Consider the following 15,456-nt stretch of genomic DNA (forward strand, 5'->3'; position numbering starts at 1 on the left):
TATGAATTGATACTGGGATCATTTAAAGGAATATTGTGATTAATCAGAAAATCAATATTTTCACCCAACCCTAGACAGTATAAATCATGCAAGAGTCCCAACAAGATCTCTCTGTACCTCTTTAGCCCAGGCCGGTTTGTCACTGGGGTTCACTGAGTCTTTGTAGTGGTACAGTTGTTTTTTGTCTGCAGGCCGTGGCTCTTGTTGCTGTTGCTGCAATGAAACAAGGTAGGCCCTTTCCTGCTGCAGCTGCCGCTGTAACCGCTCAGCCTGTCTCTGCTCCTCCAGCTGCTTCCGTTTGTATTCCTAGACACACCAGAGAACCAGAATGAGGTGAAAAGAGCCAGATTTGAGGCACATATAGTGGAGATAACCACATGAGACAAAATAATGCTAACAGGTTTGGACTCCTAAAAATAACTGGAGGCTATCAGAAGTTCAGAAGAACTTCAAACTCAACATCTAATAAAAAAACTAATCCCATCGGTGGCCTGATGGCTGTGAATCCTGAGTCTAATTTCCCTGAGAACTGAGCAACAACAAACAGAGCCGCCTCAAATCCCAAACGCCCCAGATCAATTCACACAATCGATACTCTCTGTGAGTGCACTGATCACGGAGGGGACCAACAAATGGCATAAGCGCAGTAGATGAAAAGAAAGGAAGTGCAAGAATTTTAAAGGTGGAAGTTGAAATGAGAGTTTACCAGGAGAAGAGCTTGTTCTTGGAGAAGCTGCTGTTGAAGAATCTCCAGCTGCCTTTGTTCTTCTTCTAACTGCCGACGGATATACTCCTAACCCCATAGCACAGCGTATCAGAATGAAAGTGAGAAAAAGAGAAGAAAGAGAGATGACAGGGCCTTTAAAGAGTTTCAAAATGAAAGAATGAAAGATTAATCAAGCAAATCCAAAGGAAAGAAACCCTGATAATAACTTGCTGCCCTGCCTAGATCCCATGTGGCCTTCTGTGTGATGAGCTCACTACCCAAAGGTCACTGGTTCAAACCGGGGAATGAGCCATCCATGCACTAGGGAGTCACTTAGGACCCTGATCCTAATTTCCTGAAGCAGGGCAATTAACCCCATACTACTCAAGGGGAATGTCGCCCCAAAGAAAAAGTATTAGAAGTTGGTTTGGATTAAAACCATTTTGTCAAAATGACAAAAAGTGTGATAGGTGCAGCACAGAGTCCAATTCAATCCTAAAGTTTACTTTTATTGACAATAGGTGCATAATGAGATGCCATGGGATATCAAAGGGAATCACCTCTAATAAAGCCTTTTTCAGCTAGTTATCATTTTTATTTTTAAATGATATTTAAAGTAGATACAGTTGAGGTCAATTAATGCATGGTTTTTCCTTCTGGAGCATCAGTGAGTGTATGAACCTTCTGTAATAGTTGCATATGAGTCCCTCAGTTGGAAAACTAAAGAATTTGTGGGACCTGAGGGATTTTTCTGAAGAACAGCAGACAGTTTAACTGTTCAGGACAAACAAGGGACTCATGAACAACTATCACTAAACAAAAAAAAAAACACAGCTGTGGATCATTCAGGTAAGAACACGGTATTAAGAATCAAGGGGATGTAAACTTTCGAACAAGGTTTTATTTATTAATTCAACTATTATTTTCTCTTGCGGACTATATGTAAACATCTTTTATGTGAAATATCTTATTCAGGTCAGTACTAAATAAACAATAACATGCATTTTGTATGATCCCTCTTATTTTGGTCAAATAATTTACATTTGACAGATTCTGAAAGGGGGGTGTAAACTTTTGACCTCAACTGTAGACCTGTAGAGTGGTAACATGCATGTGTACTACCATTCAAAATGTATTCAGAAGAGTACATTTAGGTGATCAAATATAACTTAAATTATTACAGATTTATATTTCCAATATATGCACTTTATTCATCAAAGAATGAACTTTCACAAAAATATTAAGCAGTGGCAGTGTACAGAAAGCAAAAGCAGAGAGATCTTACAAAAGGTATCTAAAGAGAAAAGATAGCCCCATTTGCAAGATGTATTCAAATTTTGAAAGGACATGTCTCATTCTCTATGAAAGCATTAAACAAGATTTGTCTTCAAACTGAAAACAAGGCAAGGGAACTTCATCTGGATTATGTGTCTCGCTGTGGAGGGCATTTTCATTAGCAACAAAACAATGAAACGCTTTATAACAGAAAAGAAAATTCAGTGCTTTGTGGCATTAAAGGCGCTGAAACCATTTTCATGGAATGACACTTAGGAAATATCTATTTGCCTGACAGATCTTACTGAATTAGCCATCTCAAAATATCACAACTGTCTCCGAGGACTGTTGCAATGTGACTGCAAAATGATTAACAGACAAAAAGCAACCTCAAAAGTCTTGCAAATTTATAGGGCAGTCCATATGGTTGGCAAGCTAACAGTGAGATCAGCTTTATTTGCAGCTGTTGTTGCTGCTCCTGCTACTCTCTGATTACAACCGTTTCAACAGTAACTTTAAAGGGGTGGGGTGTGTTTAATTCCAATTAAATTTCAGAATGGCTAACATCACTTAACTTTTGGCATGAGTGAGAACTGGTGAACTGGCTCAGTCATTCGTCTCTGCACAGACTCTCACACACAGCCCGTGAGACGCCCTCATTCACTATTGAGCAGGGGCCCAACCGTGTGGCCCAACTGCATTTGAAAGAGTGGGTGGGTGCTTTAAATATGCATACATCCAGCAGAACATTTCCCTCTCTGGGGGAAGTGAGTCACAGACTGGAGAGAATGCTTTAAATAAGGGATCGTGGCATGTGAGAGTCTGATATGCATATCTGAGAGGACAGTTACATTTGAGAACAAAGTGCACGGCGCATTACACATGATTAACAGAGGGTTTAAAACTGACCACATCCATACACGCTCTCTTCATACACATCTGCTTTAGAAAGTGTGCATATGTCCTGGCATATTCCTAGAGATAAAGACTGCGTTTCGGTTTACATGGAGAGATTGATGAAAAAACATTTTCACTGTTTTTTCCATTTTTGTTTTCACCAATTTTCACCCTTTTGTAATTTAAATAATCTGTTTCTCATGGCAAATTCCTGTTCAATAATAACGATACTCTTACAATTATTAGTTGTATTAAAATATTCACAAATATTGTGTTATTGATTGCATATCAATAATGATTATTTGGTTTTCATTGCCATCAATCAAAAAGCAGAAAAAATGGTTCTGAACATCTGAATTATTTTGCACATTTGCAAAAACCGTTGCATGTTGTTCATAATAAATATGTTATTCAGTTATTGAACACTAGAATACTGAAATAACTGGTATGGCAAAAAAACGTGACCAATCTCTAAAAATATGTGCCATGTATTAACAGAAAGTACATCTCGTCTCCATCTCTGTAGTGGTGAATCAGTGGGGGTCTGTTAGCGTGGAGTGTGAGCGTGTGAAGCCGCCACATCACTTCATTTCTTCCCTTCCTGTTCACAGTTCAGTTGTCATTTCTGGCATGGTTTCCCTATCTCTTTTTGCACAGTGAACAATGGGTTAGTTTGTAGTGACAGACCAATATATAATAGCTTGAACAATTATGTACTGAAATAACTCTCTCCATCACTTCTTACCCTCTTTCTACTTTATCAATAAAAGTGACCAAAAACCACAATTAGCCATGTATGATATTGGATGTGTGTTTGTGTGTACATATGTACCTGCTCCCTCTCAGCATGCCTCCGCTCCTCCTCTCTCCGGAGCTGCTCCATCTCCTCATAGCGCCTCCTCTGCTCTCTCTCTTGCTGTTTGCGGAGCTCTCTCTCCCGTCGCTGTTGCTGTGAGGTTTCAAACACGTGCTCATTAATGAACCTCCCATTCTTACAAATGAATCTGGGTGCTGAGCCCAACTATCAGCCCAGCTTCACAATGGAACATGCAGTTAGCCTTTACCACTAGATGGCATTTTAAAAACCATTGCATTTCGGTAGCCATGCTGCATGGCCTTTCCCCAGCAGGGGCTGCTGACAGGAGCTGTGCTGAAACGAGGCAGCCTGACAGTGGACCAGCTGGAGATAGATGTGCTGAATGAGAGGTTGACGCCCAGCCGGGCCGCCTGATTCATCCCCACAGGTATTCTGCTCCCTCCCCTACTGAGAAAACCCTACATCACATAACTCAGGAATATCTCCACCAGCTCAATGACCGTCGTCTTTCTTTGTCTCCCCTTTGAAGAATTCCCAAGATGTTGGGCAACCTTCCTGTGGACTGATCATAGCTCAGTGTCTCCCAGGGACTTTAAAAATGGCAGTTATCTCATGAGCCATTACACCCACAAAATAGAGCACAGGAATTGTGTGTCTGAGTGTGACCGGAATAATAGCAAAGCATATTGTCTGTTTGTTCTGGTAGGGTTGCAAGGAAAAACAATGATGCATGAATGATGCATGAAAGCAGAAGAAAATACTTCCTATATCTTTTGTTGTTGATGTCAGAGGCTGTGTGAAATTGTGGCTCAAATTCATCCGTTACTTTGTACTATGGCAAATACTTTTTTTTTTTTTTTTTTTTTTGTCCATACATCTAATGTTGTTGTTGTTAATTTATTGGGTCATAACTTGATATTTAAAGTAAAATCTAGGTCCTAAAGCAAAATCAGTAGAGAACCAGCTTAAAAAAAGCTGACATAAAGCGTCCACACCACAACTATAACGATAAAGGCACAGAGAAACGATATTCTTGGAATCACTTCCAGAACGATTTTTTCCAGCTGAAGAACGATAAAAACACTGACAGCCAATCAGAATCCATCCTGCTATAATGTGCTCGAGAATTTAAAGCGACACACGCATGTGCGCTTCGAATAAACAAGACGATATGGTGGTGTGGACGCTAATATCGTTATAGTTATCTTTATCGTTATCGTGCTTGATGTGAACGGGGCTTAATGCTGAAGATTCCAGAAACATGGCTGCAAATCCACAGTCTTTAAACTATGTTTCTCGTCCATCTCCTCTTACCTCCTCTAGTCTCCTCCTTTGCTCCTTCTGCTCCTCGATGCGTTTCTGCCTCTCTGCCAGTAGTTGGCGCTTGTGTTCCTCGTTCTGTTGCTGTTCTAGCTGTTGTCTCCTCAGGGCTTCGGACCGCTCCTTATTGGCCAACTGCAGACGCAGGAAGTCCCGCCTCAGGGTCGATTCCCCAGGGATGTTTATGATGGAGCTGTAAGGAAGATGTTAAATCATCTTTAAGTCAATCAGGTCTCCTCTATACCAACATGCTTGTGTGTGTGAGCGGAAAAAGGTTTATGTACCTCGGCTCTCCTATGTCTCGCTCTTCCTCCTCCTCTTCACTTCCACTGTACTCATATTCTGTCTCGTCTGAAAAAAAAACAGATAATCACACAGCATTATAAGATGTAGGTTTTTAGATTAAAGACAGATTCAGATAAGGACTTTTGTGACAAAACAACAACAATTGTTAAAATTTGCAAAAAAGTTAATTTTTTGAAGGTTATTACATAGTAGTGAAGTGAAGTGAAGTAACATACGGCCAAGTATGGTGACCCATACTCGGAATTCGTGCTCTGCATTTAACCCATCCAACATGCACACACACAGCAGTGAACACACACACGGAGCAGTGGGCAGCTATTTATGCTGCGGCGCCCGGGGAGCAGTTGGGGGTTCAGTGCCTTGCTCAAGGGCACCTCAGTCGTGGTATTGAGGGTGGAGCGAGCGCTGGACATTCACTCCCCCCACCTACAATCCCTGCCGGCCCTAGACTCGAACCCTCAACCTTTGGATTACGAGTCCGACTCTCTAACCATTAGGCCACGACTTCCCTAGTAGTCAACTCTTACTAAAAAACAATATATTCAATGAATAATTTAATTTCCTTATTTATTTTGATAACTCAAATAAATTTCAAAAATAAAATTAAAATATATAAAATAATATTTTCCCTGTTATTTCTATTTTTCACCAATATTCACCCTTTTCTAATTTAAATAATCTCATGGCAAATTCCTGTTCATCAAGAAAGACACTGTTACAATTATTATTTTCATTAAAATATTCAATAATATTGTTTTTTCAATCATTATTATTTGGTTATCACTGCTATCAATCAAAACAATAAATAATAAACAAATAAACAATAAATTATTTAATTACTTAATTTAGATAATGAATAAAATAAAATACATTAAAAAGGTAAAAAAATTTAATAAAACAATAAAATAAAAATAAATAAACTACATATTAAATTACTTTTTTTTTTTTTAGATCGACTAGATTAAAGACAGATTCAGTTAAGGAATGTTGTGACAGCAACATGAAAAGCATTGATAAAAATTTGCATGAGAAGTATTTAAGTAATTTTTTTTTTTTGAAAGTTACGAAATAGTCAACTCTTACTAAAAATAATATTCAATAAATAATTTAATTAATTTATTGAAGTATTTATTTTGAAAATAAAGAAAATAAAATAAAGAATAAAATAATAATAAATAAAATAAATAACAAAAAAGATTTTGGTCTGTTATTCTATCAAAATTTATTTAGATAGTAAAGTTTATTTATTTTCAAAAGTAAAGTTTATTGCAATTAACTGGATGGCAGGCACGCTACAAATAATGTTTGGTGAAGTTTTGTTCACGCATCAACAGAAAACAGCATAGACAAAAAAAAACTCACCTTTCTCTCCTCTCTTCTTTTTGGTCCGGTCAATGTGGTCTTTGAGCTGGATTCGGACTTGTCTCTCGTTGGGAAGGTCTTTGATGAAGGGATGTTTGACGAGCTGTTCAGTACTGGGTCTCTGGTTGTGATTCTTCAATAAACAGCTCTCAATGAATGACTGGAACTTTTTAGACCTACAGAGAACAACAAACCGATCAGTTTTCCCCATTTTGACTTTTAGATTTGATGTGCAAATTCAATACAATGACAGGTTTGACTCACCACTTCTTGGACTTGAGACGAGGCGCTGGGTTTCTGGGTATGAGGAAAAGTGCTCGCATAGGATGCATATCGCACAGCGCTGAGAAAACAGACAGGTGTTTGTGTTTAGCAATCACCGTGTTCATATAAAATACATTTAACATACTGCATTGTGCTGGACTTACGAGGGGCTCCTTCTGCCATCTCAATAGCCGTAATTCCCAGCGACCACAGATCACTCTGTAACAAAACGGTGCTGTTAGGATCTCTGCCTGAAGCCAAACAAGACCCTCACACAAAAGCAATCAGGTGTTGTAATAGTGTAATTAAGAATCGCTTGATGTACCTTGAAGTCATATGTGGCGTCTGGGTTCTCATCACAGGCTATGACCTCTGGAGCCATCCAATATGGCGTGCCAATAAAAGTGTTCCTCCTACCCACGGTACGGTCCAACTGTGCACTCACACCAAAATCAACTGTTGAAAACACACACACACAGGGAAGATTTGGCCTTAATGTGTCTGCGTGCAGTAACGAGAGGAGAGGTCTTTGATGAAGTGCATGCTGCCATCTGCCTCTGTGCCACTCTTCCCTCGTCACCACAGGCAGTGTTGTCATAGCAACCAGCCCGAACTGTCTCCAAAACTCAAACAACTCGATGACAAGCCCTAATAACTCCTGAGGAGGGTCACAGGTTCCTCAACACAGACAGAATCAACCGATAAAAACACACACATACAAACTGGAACCAGTGGTGAGGGATTAGAAGCTTCTTATAATTTAAATGATTTACTGAAAAAGTTATCTACACAACAAGTTATGAATAATAAAACATAGCTAGTTCATATAATATTTTTAAAAAGTGCAAAAAATGAGGATGCTTAAATGAGGTCACAAAGATTGATATAAAATATCATATAAAATATGAAAGCCATATAAAAGTTTATGGTAAGAAAAAAACATCTTTCTGATCCTATATTTTTGAACAGTAGTGTGTTTTTTGTATAAATAATAAAAAAAAAGCAACCTAATACTAAAAAAGCACCCTAATTTACATTATTATTTTACTCCAATAATGTAAAATTAGCTTAATCATGCAGAATCAGAGTCAAGTTAATAATTTCATATGTCAATGAGCTTGTGGATATCTTGTGGCAAATTCAGGAAAAATTAATGAGTTTTTGCGGTACGGCAGCAAAGTTCCTTGATTATTACACCGGAATGAGATACCGGCCTAGAAAATCGCAACTTTTCATTTTCCGTCAGTCTTAGTACACGATGTAACTACAGAAGAGTCAAGCTTTAAATAAGAAAATTATCAAAACTCTTTGGTCATTTTTGAGCGAGATGCTAACGGTCTAATCAGATTCAATGATCTATGCTAAGCTACGCTAAAAGTGCTACCGCCAGACCCGGAGATCGGCTGAATGGATTCGAAAACGGTAAAACTCAACTGTTTAACTCTTGGGGAGTTGGAAAATGAGCCCATTTTAAAAAAAAAAGTGGAGTGTTCCTTTAAACCTCAACACTGATTCATACACATTTACAGAAGCTTCTTCTACTGAATGTACATTGCATTTGTATGATAGCTGTCAGGGGTGTGAACTCACCTAGTTTGACTTCCGCATTTTCCGTGAGCAAAACGTTTTGACCTTTAATGTCACGATGAATGACCTTATGTTGATGCAAGTGGGTCAGACCCTATCAAAACCAGATGAAGAAGTTAAACTTAAGTGGAGAAGGTCAAATAAGGAAAAACTCTTCAAAAATAACACTTCTGGAAGCTAATAATTTCTTCTAGTGGCCCACACTATACACATACTCACCCTGAGGATCTCTCTGCAGATGTAGGCCGTCCACTCCTCCTTCAGAGAGTTTCCTTTGGTGTTCTTTATCAGATCTGTCACTGAACCAGCACCACAAAACTCCATCACCAGCTACAGACACAACACGTCAACAAAATTAGGATTAAACCCAAAAAGCCACACTGTAAAAAAAAAAAAAAAAAAAAAAATTGAGCAAACTTAAAAGTTTAAGGCAACCAGCTTCAGCAGATTTTTGAGTTCTCAACTTATTTTTGTAGATTGAGTACTCTCAACTTTTTGTTGCATAAACTTAAAACAAGTTGAGAAAACTCAAAAATCTGCTGAAGCTGGTTGACTTAACCTTTTAAGTTTGCTCAACTTTTTTGCAGCACTGTAAAAAATAAATAAATAAAAAGTTGAGCAAACTTAAAAAGTTTAAGGCAACCAGCTTCAGCAGATTTTTGAGTTTTCTCAAGTGACTCTGAAGACTGGAGTAATGGCTGATGAAAATTCAGATTTGATCACAAGAATAAATTATATAATTATTATTTATATTAATTATTTTCTATTAATTATAATTAATAGAAAACATGTTATTTTAAATTGCAATAATATTTCACAATATGCTTGTTTTTTCTGTATTTTTGATCAAATACATACAGCCTTGATGAGCATAGTAAATTATATATATAAAAAAAAACATTAAAAATGTTACGGAACACAAATTGCAAATTGAACACAAAGGGCTATACATTTAATAATAGTGCTGTCAAATGATTAATTGCATACAAAAAAGTTTGTTTACATAATACGTGTGTGTACTGTGTATATTTATTATGTATACATAAATACTCACACACAGTATATATTTAGAAAATATTTATGTGGGAATTTATATTTGTGTGGGAAGTCGTGGCCTAATGGTTAGCGAGTCGGACTCGTAATCGAAAGGTTGCGGGTTCGAGTCCCCGGCCGGCAGGGATTGTAGGTGGGGGGAGGGAATGTCCAGCGCTCTCTCCACCCTCAATACCACGACTGAGGTGCCCTTGAGCAAGGCACCGAACCCCCAACTGCTCCCCGGGCGCTGCAGCATGGCTGCCCACTGCTCCGGGTGTGTGTTCACGGTGTGTGTGTGTGTGTGCATTTGTTCACTACTCACTGCTGTGTGTGTGCACTTGGATGGGTTAAACGCAGAGCACCAATTTCGAGTATGGGTCACCATACTTGACAATACGTCACGACTTTTATTTACATGTATATATTTATGTTCATACAATTTAATTTATATATAAATATATTTCATATAAACAACATATTTTTCTTAAATATATACATGCATGTGTCTATTTATATTTATGTAATAAATATACACTGTACATATGTAGATTATTAATTATTATTATTAATTTTGTATGTAAAAATTTAATTTTGCTTTAAATTATATTATTTAAAGTAGGGGTGTGCGATATGACGATTTTTGATCGTGGACGATAAAAATGTCTCCACGATCTGCTTTTTAAGAAATATCGTAGTATCGCGCTACCGCGCACATTGTCAAATACAGTTCTGGCGCCGCCGTCTCTATATAACTGTTACTGTACAACACGACATACAGCAGTAGAGTTACTCTGACAGGACACTGCACTTATTCGCGATCGCAAAAGTACATTATTTGCACACAAGCCTTGCTGGTTAAATGTTTAATTCGCGCGCTGGTCTGACGTGCGCTTGTTCTGAGCGCATACACCTGAAGCACGCGCGCTAAAACGCCTGTCTAACAGCGCCTGATCACTCAACTAAGTTATATTTTGCGCTAATACTGTCAAAACACACAAGGTTTACATACAGACTGAGTTGGTTATCTCTAAAATGAAAGTAAATAGTTAAGAGAGAAACGGATGCGTGCCTGTACTGTATATTAGATGCGTGCAGCTCTTAAAGGGACAGGACACTAAACGTGCTGTCGACTGTCATTAAAGGGATAGTTCACCCTAAAATTTAATTTCTGTCATTATTTACTCAGTGGAAAACCAAACAGTTGCTGGTCCACATTGACTTTGATAGTAGGAAAGAAAAATCCTATGGAAGTCACTGAGGACCAGCAACTGTTTGGTTTTCCACCTTCTTCAAAATAGCATTTATAAATGTTCAGCACAAGAAAGAAACTCATTCCGGTTTAAAACAACTTTTGAGTAAATGATGATATAAAAATACAACATTATGACAGAATTGACAGACAGATGACAGAATATTAATTTGTGGGGGAAATATTCATTTAACGTTAACAAAACAACAAAACGCAAAAGAGAAAAATCACTCACTATTCTTGACTGAAAAACTTTAATACAGTTGCTTTAGGAATCAGTCCATCTAGTGTTTTATTTTTATATTTGTTCATTCAATTTCATTGAATGCTCTGCTAAATACACCTATTGTACCTGGAAATAAAGCACGGTTTGTTTTATTTGTATATTATGTGTATTTGTAATGTGTATCTTTGTTCTTATTTTTTAATAAGAAAAATAAAATAATGACAAAGATTTTTTATCTTCGCCCACTTTGGCCTAAATATCTGCCATGCATCTTTGTCTTTCTAGTTTGGCTGTAATGCTCAGACAACTTGTAAAACCAAAATAGTAAAACTAACAAAGAATCGTGATAAAAATCGTGAATCGTGATATTTCTATAAAAAATCGTGATATGATATTTTTCCCATATCGCCCACCCCTAATTTAAAGCTAAATTATTTTAACTAAGCAAATTAGCAAAAAAACTAAATACAGTTTTTAATAAAAAAATAAATGATCCAAATGTCTACAAATGTTCTATTTTTTAGCAACAGCAGCTTACAGCTTAAAGTGGCAGGACCAGTATTATAATTAGATGCAACATTCGACATTCACACATACATGCAAATTCACACTTTTCAGCTGAAACTAGATCTATGACTGACAACTTGTCCCAGGGCAACTTCATTTTCCTACTTGAAAAAGTTAAAATGACAATATAGAAAGTTACAATAAAAAGTATTAGTGGTTTAAAAAAAGGGACTTTCATAGTTGTTTCCAGAGAAAAGACTCCAGTTAATAATTCTCTAATTTGACTCAATAAAAATGCCATGTAGTTTCTTTTTTCCTATAGCCCAACCTTTGCCTTAACATAGAGTTATAGTAAAAGCCAGTGACTTGCAAACTTCCAAACCCAGTTGTGTTTTTTCTTCTTTAGCTTTACCTTTTCTCCCAAGACACTCATATATAGAGCCCTATTCTCATTAAGGACCCCAGGGGCACAATAAAAGTCAATAAATGTAATTTATGAGCATAATATGATGTTTTTTCTGAAACACCAATTGGTTTTGAATGCTCTCTTGAGCTGGCCCTCAAATGGGTCTAAATATGTTTGGCCTCTGGGACTCTCCAAAGTCATGACTGCTGAGTTGGCAACATTGTTTTTCCTCTAAGGGAAATCCTTCATACAAAGACACCCAATGAAGGGTGGTTGTGCTGACCACATGCTCCAGTGCTAGTAAATGTCTTCAGCGTGTCACTTATCTTTATGTTGCTGGGCAAAGAAAGAGACAAAGCTCAGCACAGAGGAAATGAGGCTGGCAGTCTGCGTTCAATGCATAGAGGTAAAAGCAACAAGGCCTAGGCACCTCTGTGCAAAGTGTGAACATTGTGTTTCTTAGTGACAAATCGACAACTGTTGGAAAGTGTTACCTTACCAGTGTGGAGGAAGCTATTTTTGAGGCTGTAGCTTCTTATGTTTAAGCATATTCCTGGTATTACTGTGTATCAGTGTGTTATTCCAAAGAAAAAATTGATTGTCTTCATAATTTTTAACTGATTATGTCACTTAGGCTCCACAGGTAAGATTTGTCACACTCAAATATTTTTCCTCATTAAATATAAGAAAGACCTTAAATAATTAAAGTAAAACGGTCAGCAAATTATTAAATAGTTACACTATAGTCAAACTTTAGTTTTATGTGGCTGCAAATCTGCATTTGAGATATAACCTGACAAAAAACAATAATATATAGTATGTAACAATATAAAAACAGCTAAACTACTAGCAAACTACTCAAAAAGTTAGAAACATCACTACTTTTAGCTCCCTAACACTGTATTGTATTAATAATTAAACATTTACACACTAAAATACCCTGATTCTTTCTGTCTACAACTAATTTAGACTGACCCAGAGCTGGTCATCCATGCCAGGCGGGTTCTTCTTGACGAAGGCACCATAGTAGGTGGCGATGTTTCGATGGTGGGAGTATTTTTTCAGCATGTTGATCTCAGCTTTGATCTCCTCCTCCTCATCCTGTCAAATAAAACAGACAACACTTGAGACAGAGCAGGAAAATACCAGGTTGTCATTGTCAGGAAACTATTCTACAGTGATTTACTACTGTACATAATTAACAGTATAACTATTTAATTTATAATACTTAGTCATTTATATCACAGTTATGTTTGCCACTAGCAACAACAAAATTTGGAGTAAAATTGTTATTTTCAAACAGGTTTCCTTAAACACTCCATCCATCTGTTATTGGTCAGTCAAACAGATGATAGCCCCGCCCCTAAACGTCAGGCTGATTAGAACAAGCAAATAACAAAGCAATGGTTTGACAGCCCCAGTGAAAAAGAACCAAGTTTAAGGGATTAGGAATATAGAATATGGTCATGCAGAATATGTGCTTTATAAGTACTAATAAGCAGCCAATACATTATAAAAAGGCATGCTAATAAGCAACTAGTTAATAGTGAGCATTGATCTTTATATTAAAGTGGTACCAAAATTGCATTAATATTTTAAAATACACTATCGTCCAAAAATTAGGGGTCAGTAAGATTTTTTTTTTTTTTTACAAAAATTATAGTTTTATTCAGCAAGGATGGAAAAGAGATATTAAAGGCATCATTTCCTATAAATTATGTTAATGTAATCTTTCTACACAAACAAACCTAAAAAAAAAATTAATTAGGCTTTCCTGTAGCTCAAATAGTAGAGCATGGCGCTAGCAACGCCAAGATCATGGGTTCGATTCCCAGGGAAAGCAAAAGCTGATCAAATGTAAAAACAGTAACTTGAATGCAATGTAAGTCACTTTGGATAAAAGCGTCTGCTAAATGCATAAATGTAAATTATATTCCTTGAAAAACTACATATTATCAACAACATTGAAATGTTTCTTAATCTCCAAATCAACATATTAGAATGATTTCTAAAGGGTCATGTGACACTGAAGACTGGAGTAAAGGCTGATGAAAATTCAGCTTTGCCATCACAGGAATAAATAAAGTTTTATGATACATTATATAAAAAAATAAATAAAAAAAACATTTTAAATTTGACTAATATTTTACATCACTAATAATATTACTAATACTAACAATTTCTAATGTATGTTTAAACAAATAAATGCAGACCTAATGAGCATTAGAGACTTAAAAAATATTTATAAAAATCTTAATGCCCCCATGATTTTTGAACATTAGTGTATTAATATCATTAATATGTTTATATTTTTTCTATTACTAATAACATTAATACAATATTTTAAAAGTTAACTTTTACCAATATTTAGCTTTTAGTGAAATAATAAAAAAAATCTTCATACTTAAAATATTCCAAAATGCTTGATGCATTGTCCAGGAATCAGCCATGGAAAATCACAATAAAATTTAACTAATAATCTGAATAACGAGGGAGTGATGTGTGTGCCAGTGGCGGCCCTTCAAAGTCTATGGCGGTTATAGCCCTGGTACTTTGTTTCATCCATCTTCCATACCGCTTTATCTTCTGCAGGATCATGGGAGGACTGGAGCCTACGCCAGTGTTTTGGTCCACAGTTGGGGGGACACTCTGAACAAATGGCTAGTCCATCACAGGGCTCACACACAAACACACTCACACACACTCACACCTACAGGGAAGTTATAGTAGGTGAAGCATGACCCATGCATGTTTGCATTTAATCATGCAACAAGTGAAGAGTGAACGTGTAAAAGCAAAACCGACATGGAGAGAAACAGCAAACGAGGTGGTTACTTGCGCTCTTACCCCTGTGACATCCATGACCTTGATCGCAGCAAGCTGGCCGGTCTTAACATGCCGTCCCTGAAGAGAAAAAGATAAGAGAGAGGAAATATCATTCACGAGTGTCATACAAACATCATACTGGCATTATTGAACATGTAGTGATGCGATCTATCTGTGGCAGAAGAATGGGAGGAAGTAAGCCTCTCTGGCACGCGGCATCATTACGTAACAGCATTAAAAAAAAAAACCACACACGCACACACGTGCTTCCTAGAATGATTGAAACGGATCCAAAAACCTGTGAATGATCTCGGCCTCTTGGCTGTACCATTTCGTGTTTGTGAATGTGTGTGTGTTACAATGCCACCAGATGACAACTCTGTTTGGATTGGACGAATCTCCAAAAGCGTTACGCAACCGAAGGAATGTGGAAATGGAAATCACTGTCCCGGGTCTCCCCCAATTCCCTCCTGTTTACCTGTTAAGTTCCTCACTTCCCCCAAGCTCAATTTTATTTCATAACCAGAAACGAGAGAAACAGACACTGCGGACGGAGATCATCTGTGCGCTCAGCAGGTCCCGTGTTTTGGGACAATAGCGGGAGACACGGCAGCAGATCCGAGCAGAAGTGCATTCATCTGAACGGCAGAATCACCCAGTGTGTGCTCTTCAG

General features: G+C 37.3%; 1 protein-coding gene across 3 annotated transcripts in view; it reads right to left on the reverse strand.

The window, feature by feature from the left end:
* Positions 1-15,456, reverse strand: part of LOC306865137 (traf2 and NCK-interacting protein kinase-like) — a 61,199-nt gene that overhangs the window by 22,109 nt on the left and 23,634 nt on the right. For 2 of the 3 annotated variants that reach the window (XM_079409539.1, XM_079409538.1), the window contains exons 3-15: positions 14,805-14,861; positions 12,933-13,058; positions 8,754-8,864; positions 8,538-8,628; positions 7,273-7,403; positions 7,112-7,166; positions 6,948-7,026; positions 6,684-6,859; positions 5,300-5,366; positions 5,010-5,208; positions 3,711-3,827; positions 707-793; positions 118-306 (exon numbers count right to left, since the gene is read on the reverse strand). In XM_079409539.1, coding sequence (XP_079265665.1) covers positions 118-306; positions 707-793; positions 3,711-3,827; positions 5,010-5,208; positions 5,300-5,366; positions 6,684-6,859; positions 6,948-7,026; positions 7,112-7,166; positions 7,273-7,403; positions 8,538-8,628; positions 8,754-8,864; positions 12,933-13,058; positions 14,805-14,861 — 1,485 coding nt within the window. The remainder of the gene's footprint in view (positions 1-117; positions 307-706; positions 794-3,710; positions 3,828-5,009; positions 5,209-5,299; positions 5,367-6,683; positions 6,860-6,947; positions 7,027-7,111; positions 7,167-7,272; positions 7,404-8,537; positions 8,629-8,753; positions 8,865-12,932; positions 13,059-14,804; positions 14,862-15,456) is intronic. The other variant, XM_079409540.1, reaches the window with a different exon arrangement.

Source organism: Barbus barbus (assembly GCF_936440315.1).
Source record: "Barbus barbus genome assembly, chromosome: 46".
Lineage (NCBI taxonomy): Eukaryota > Metazoa > Chordata > Actinopteri > Cypriniformes > Cyprinidae > Barbus > Barbus barbus.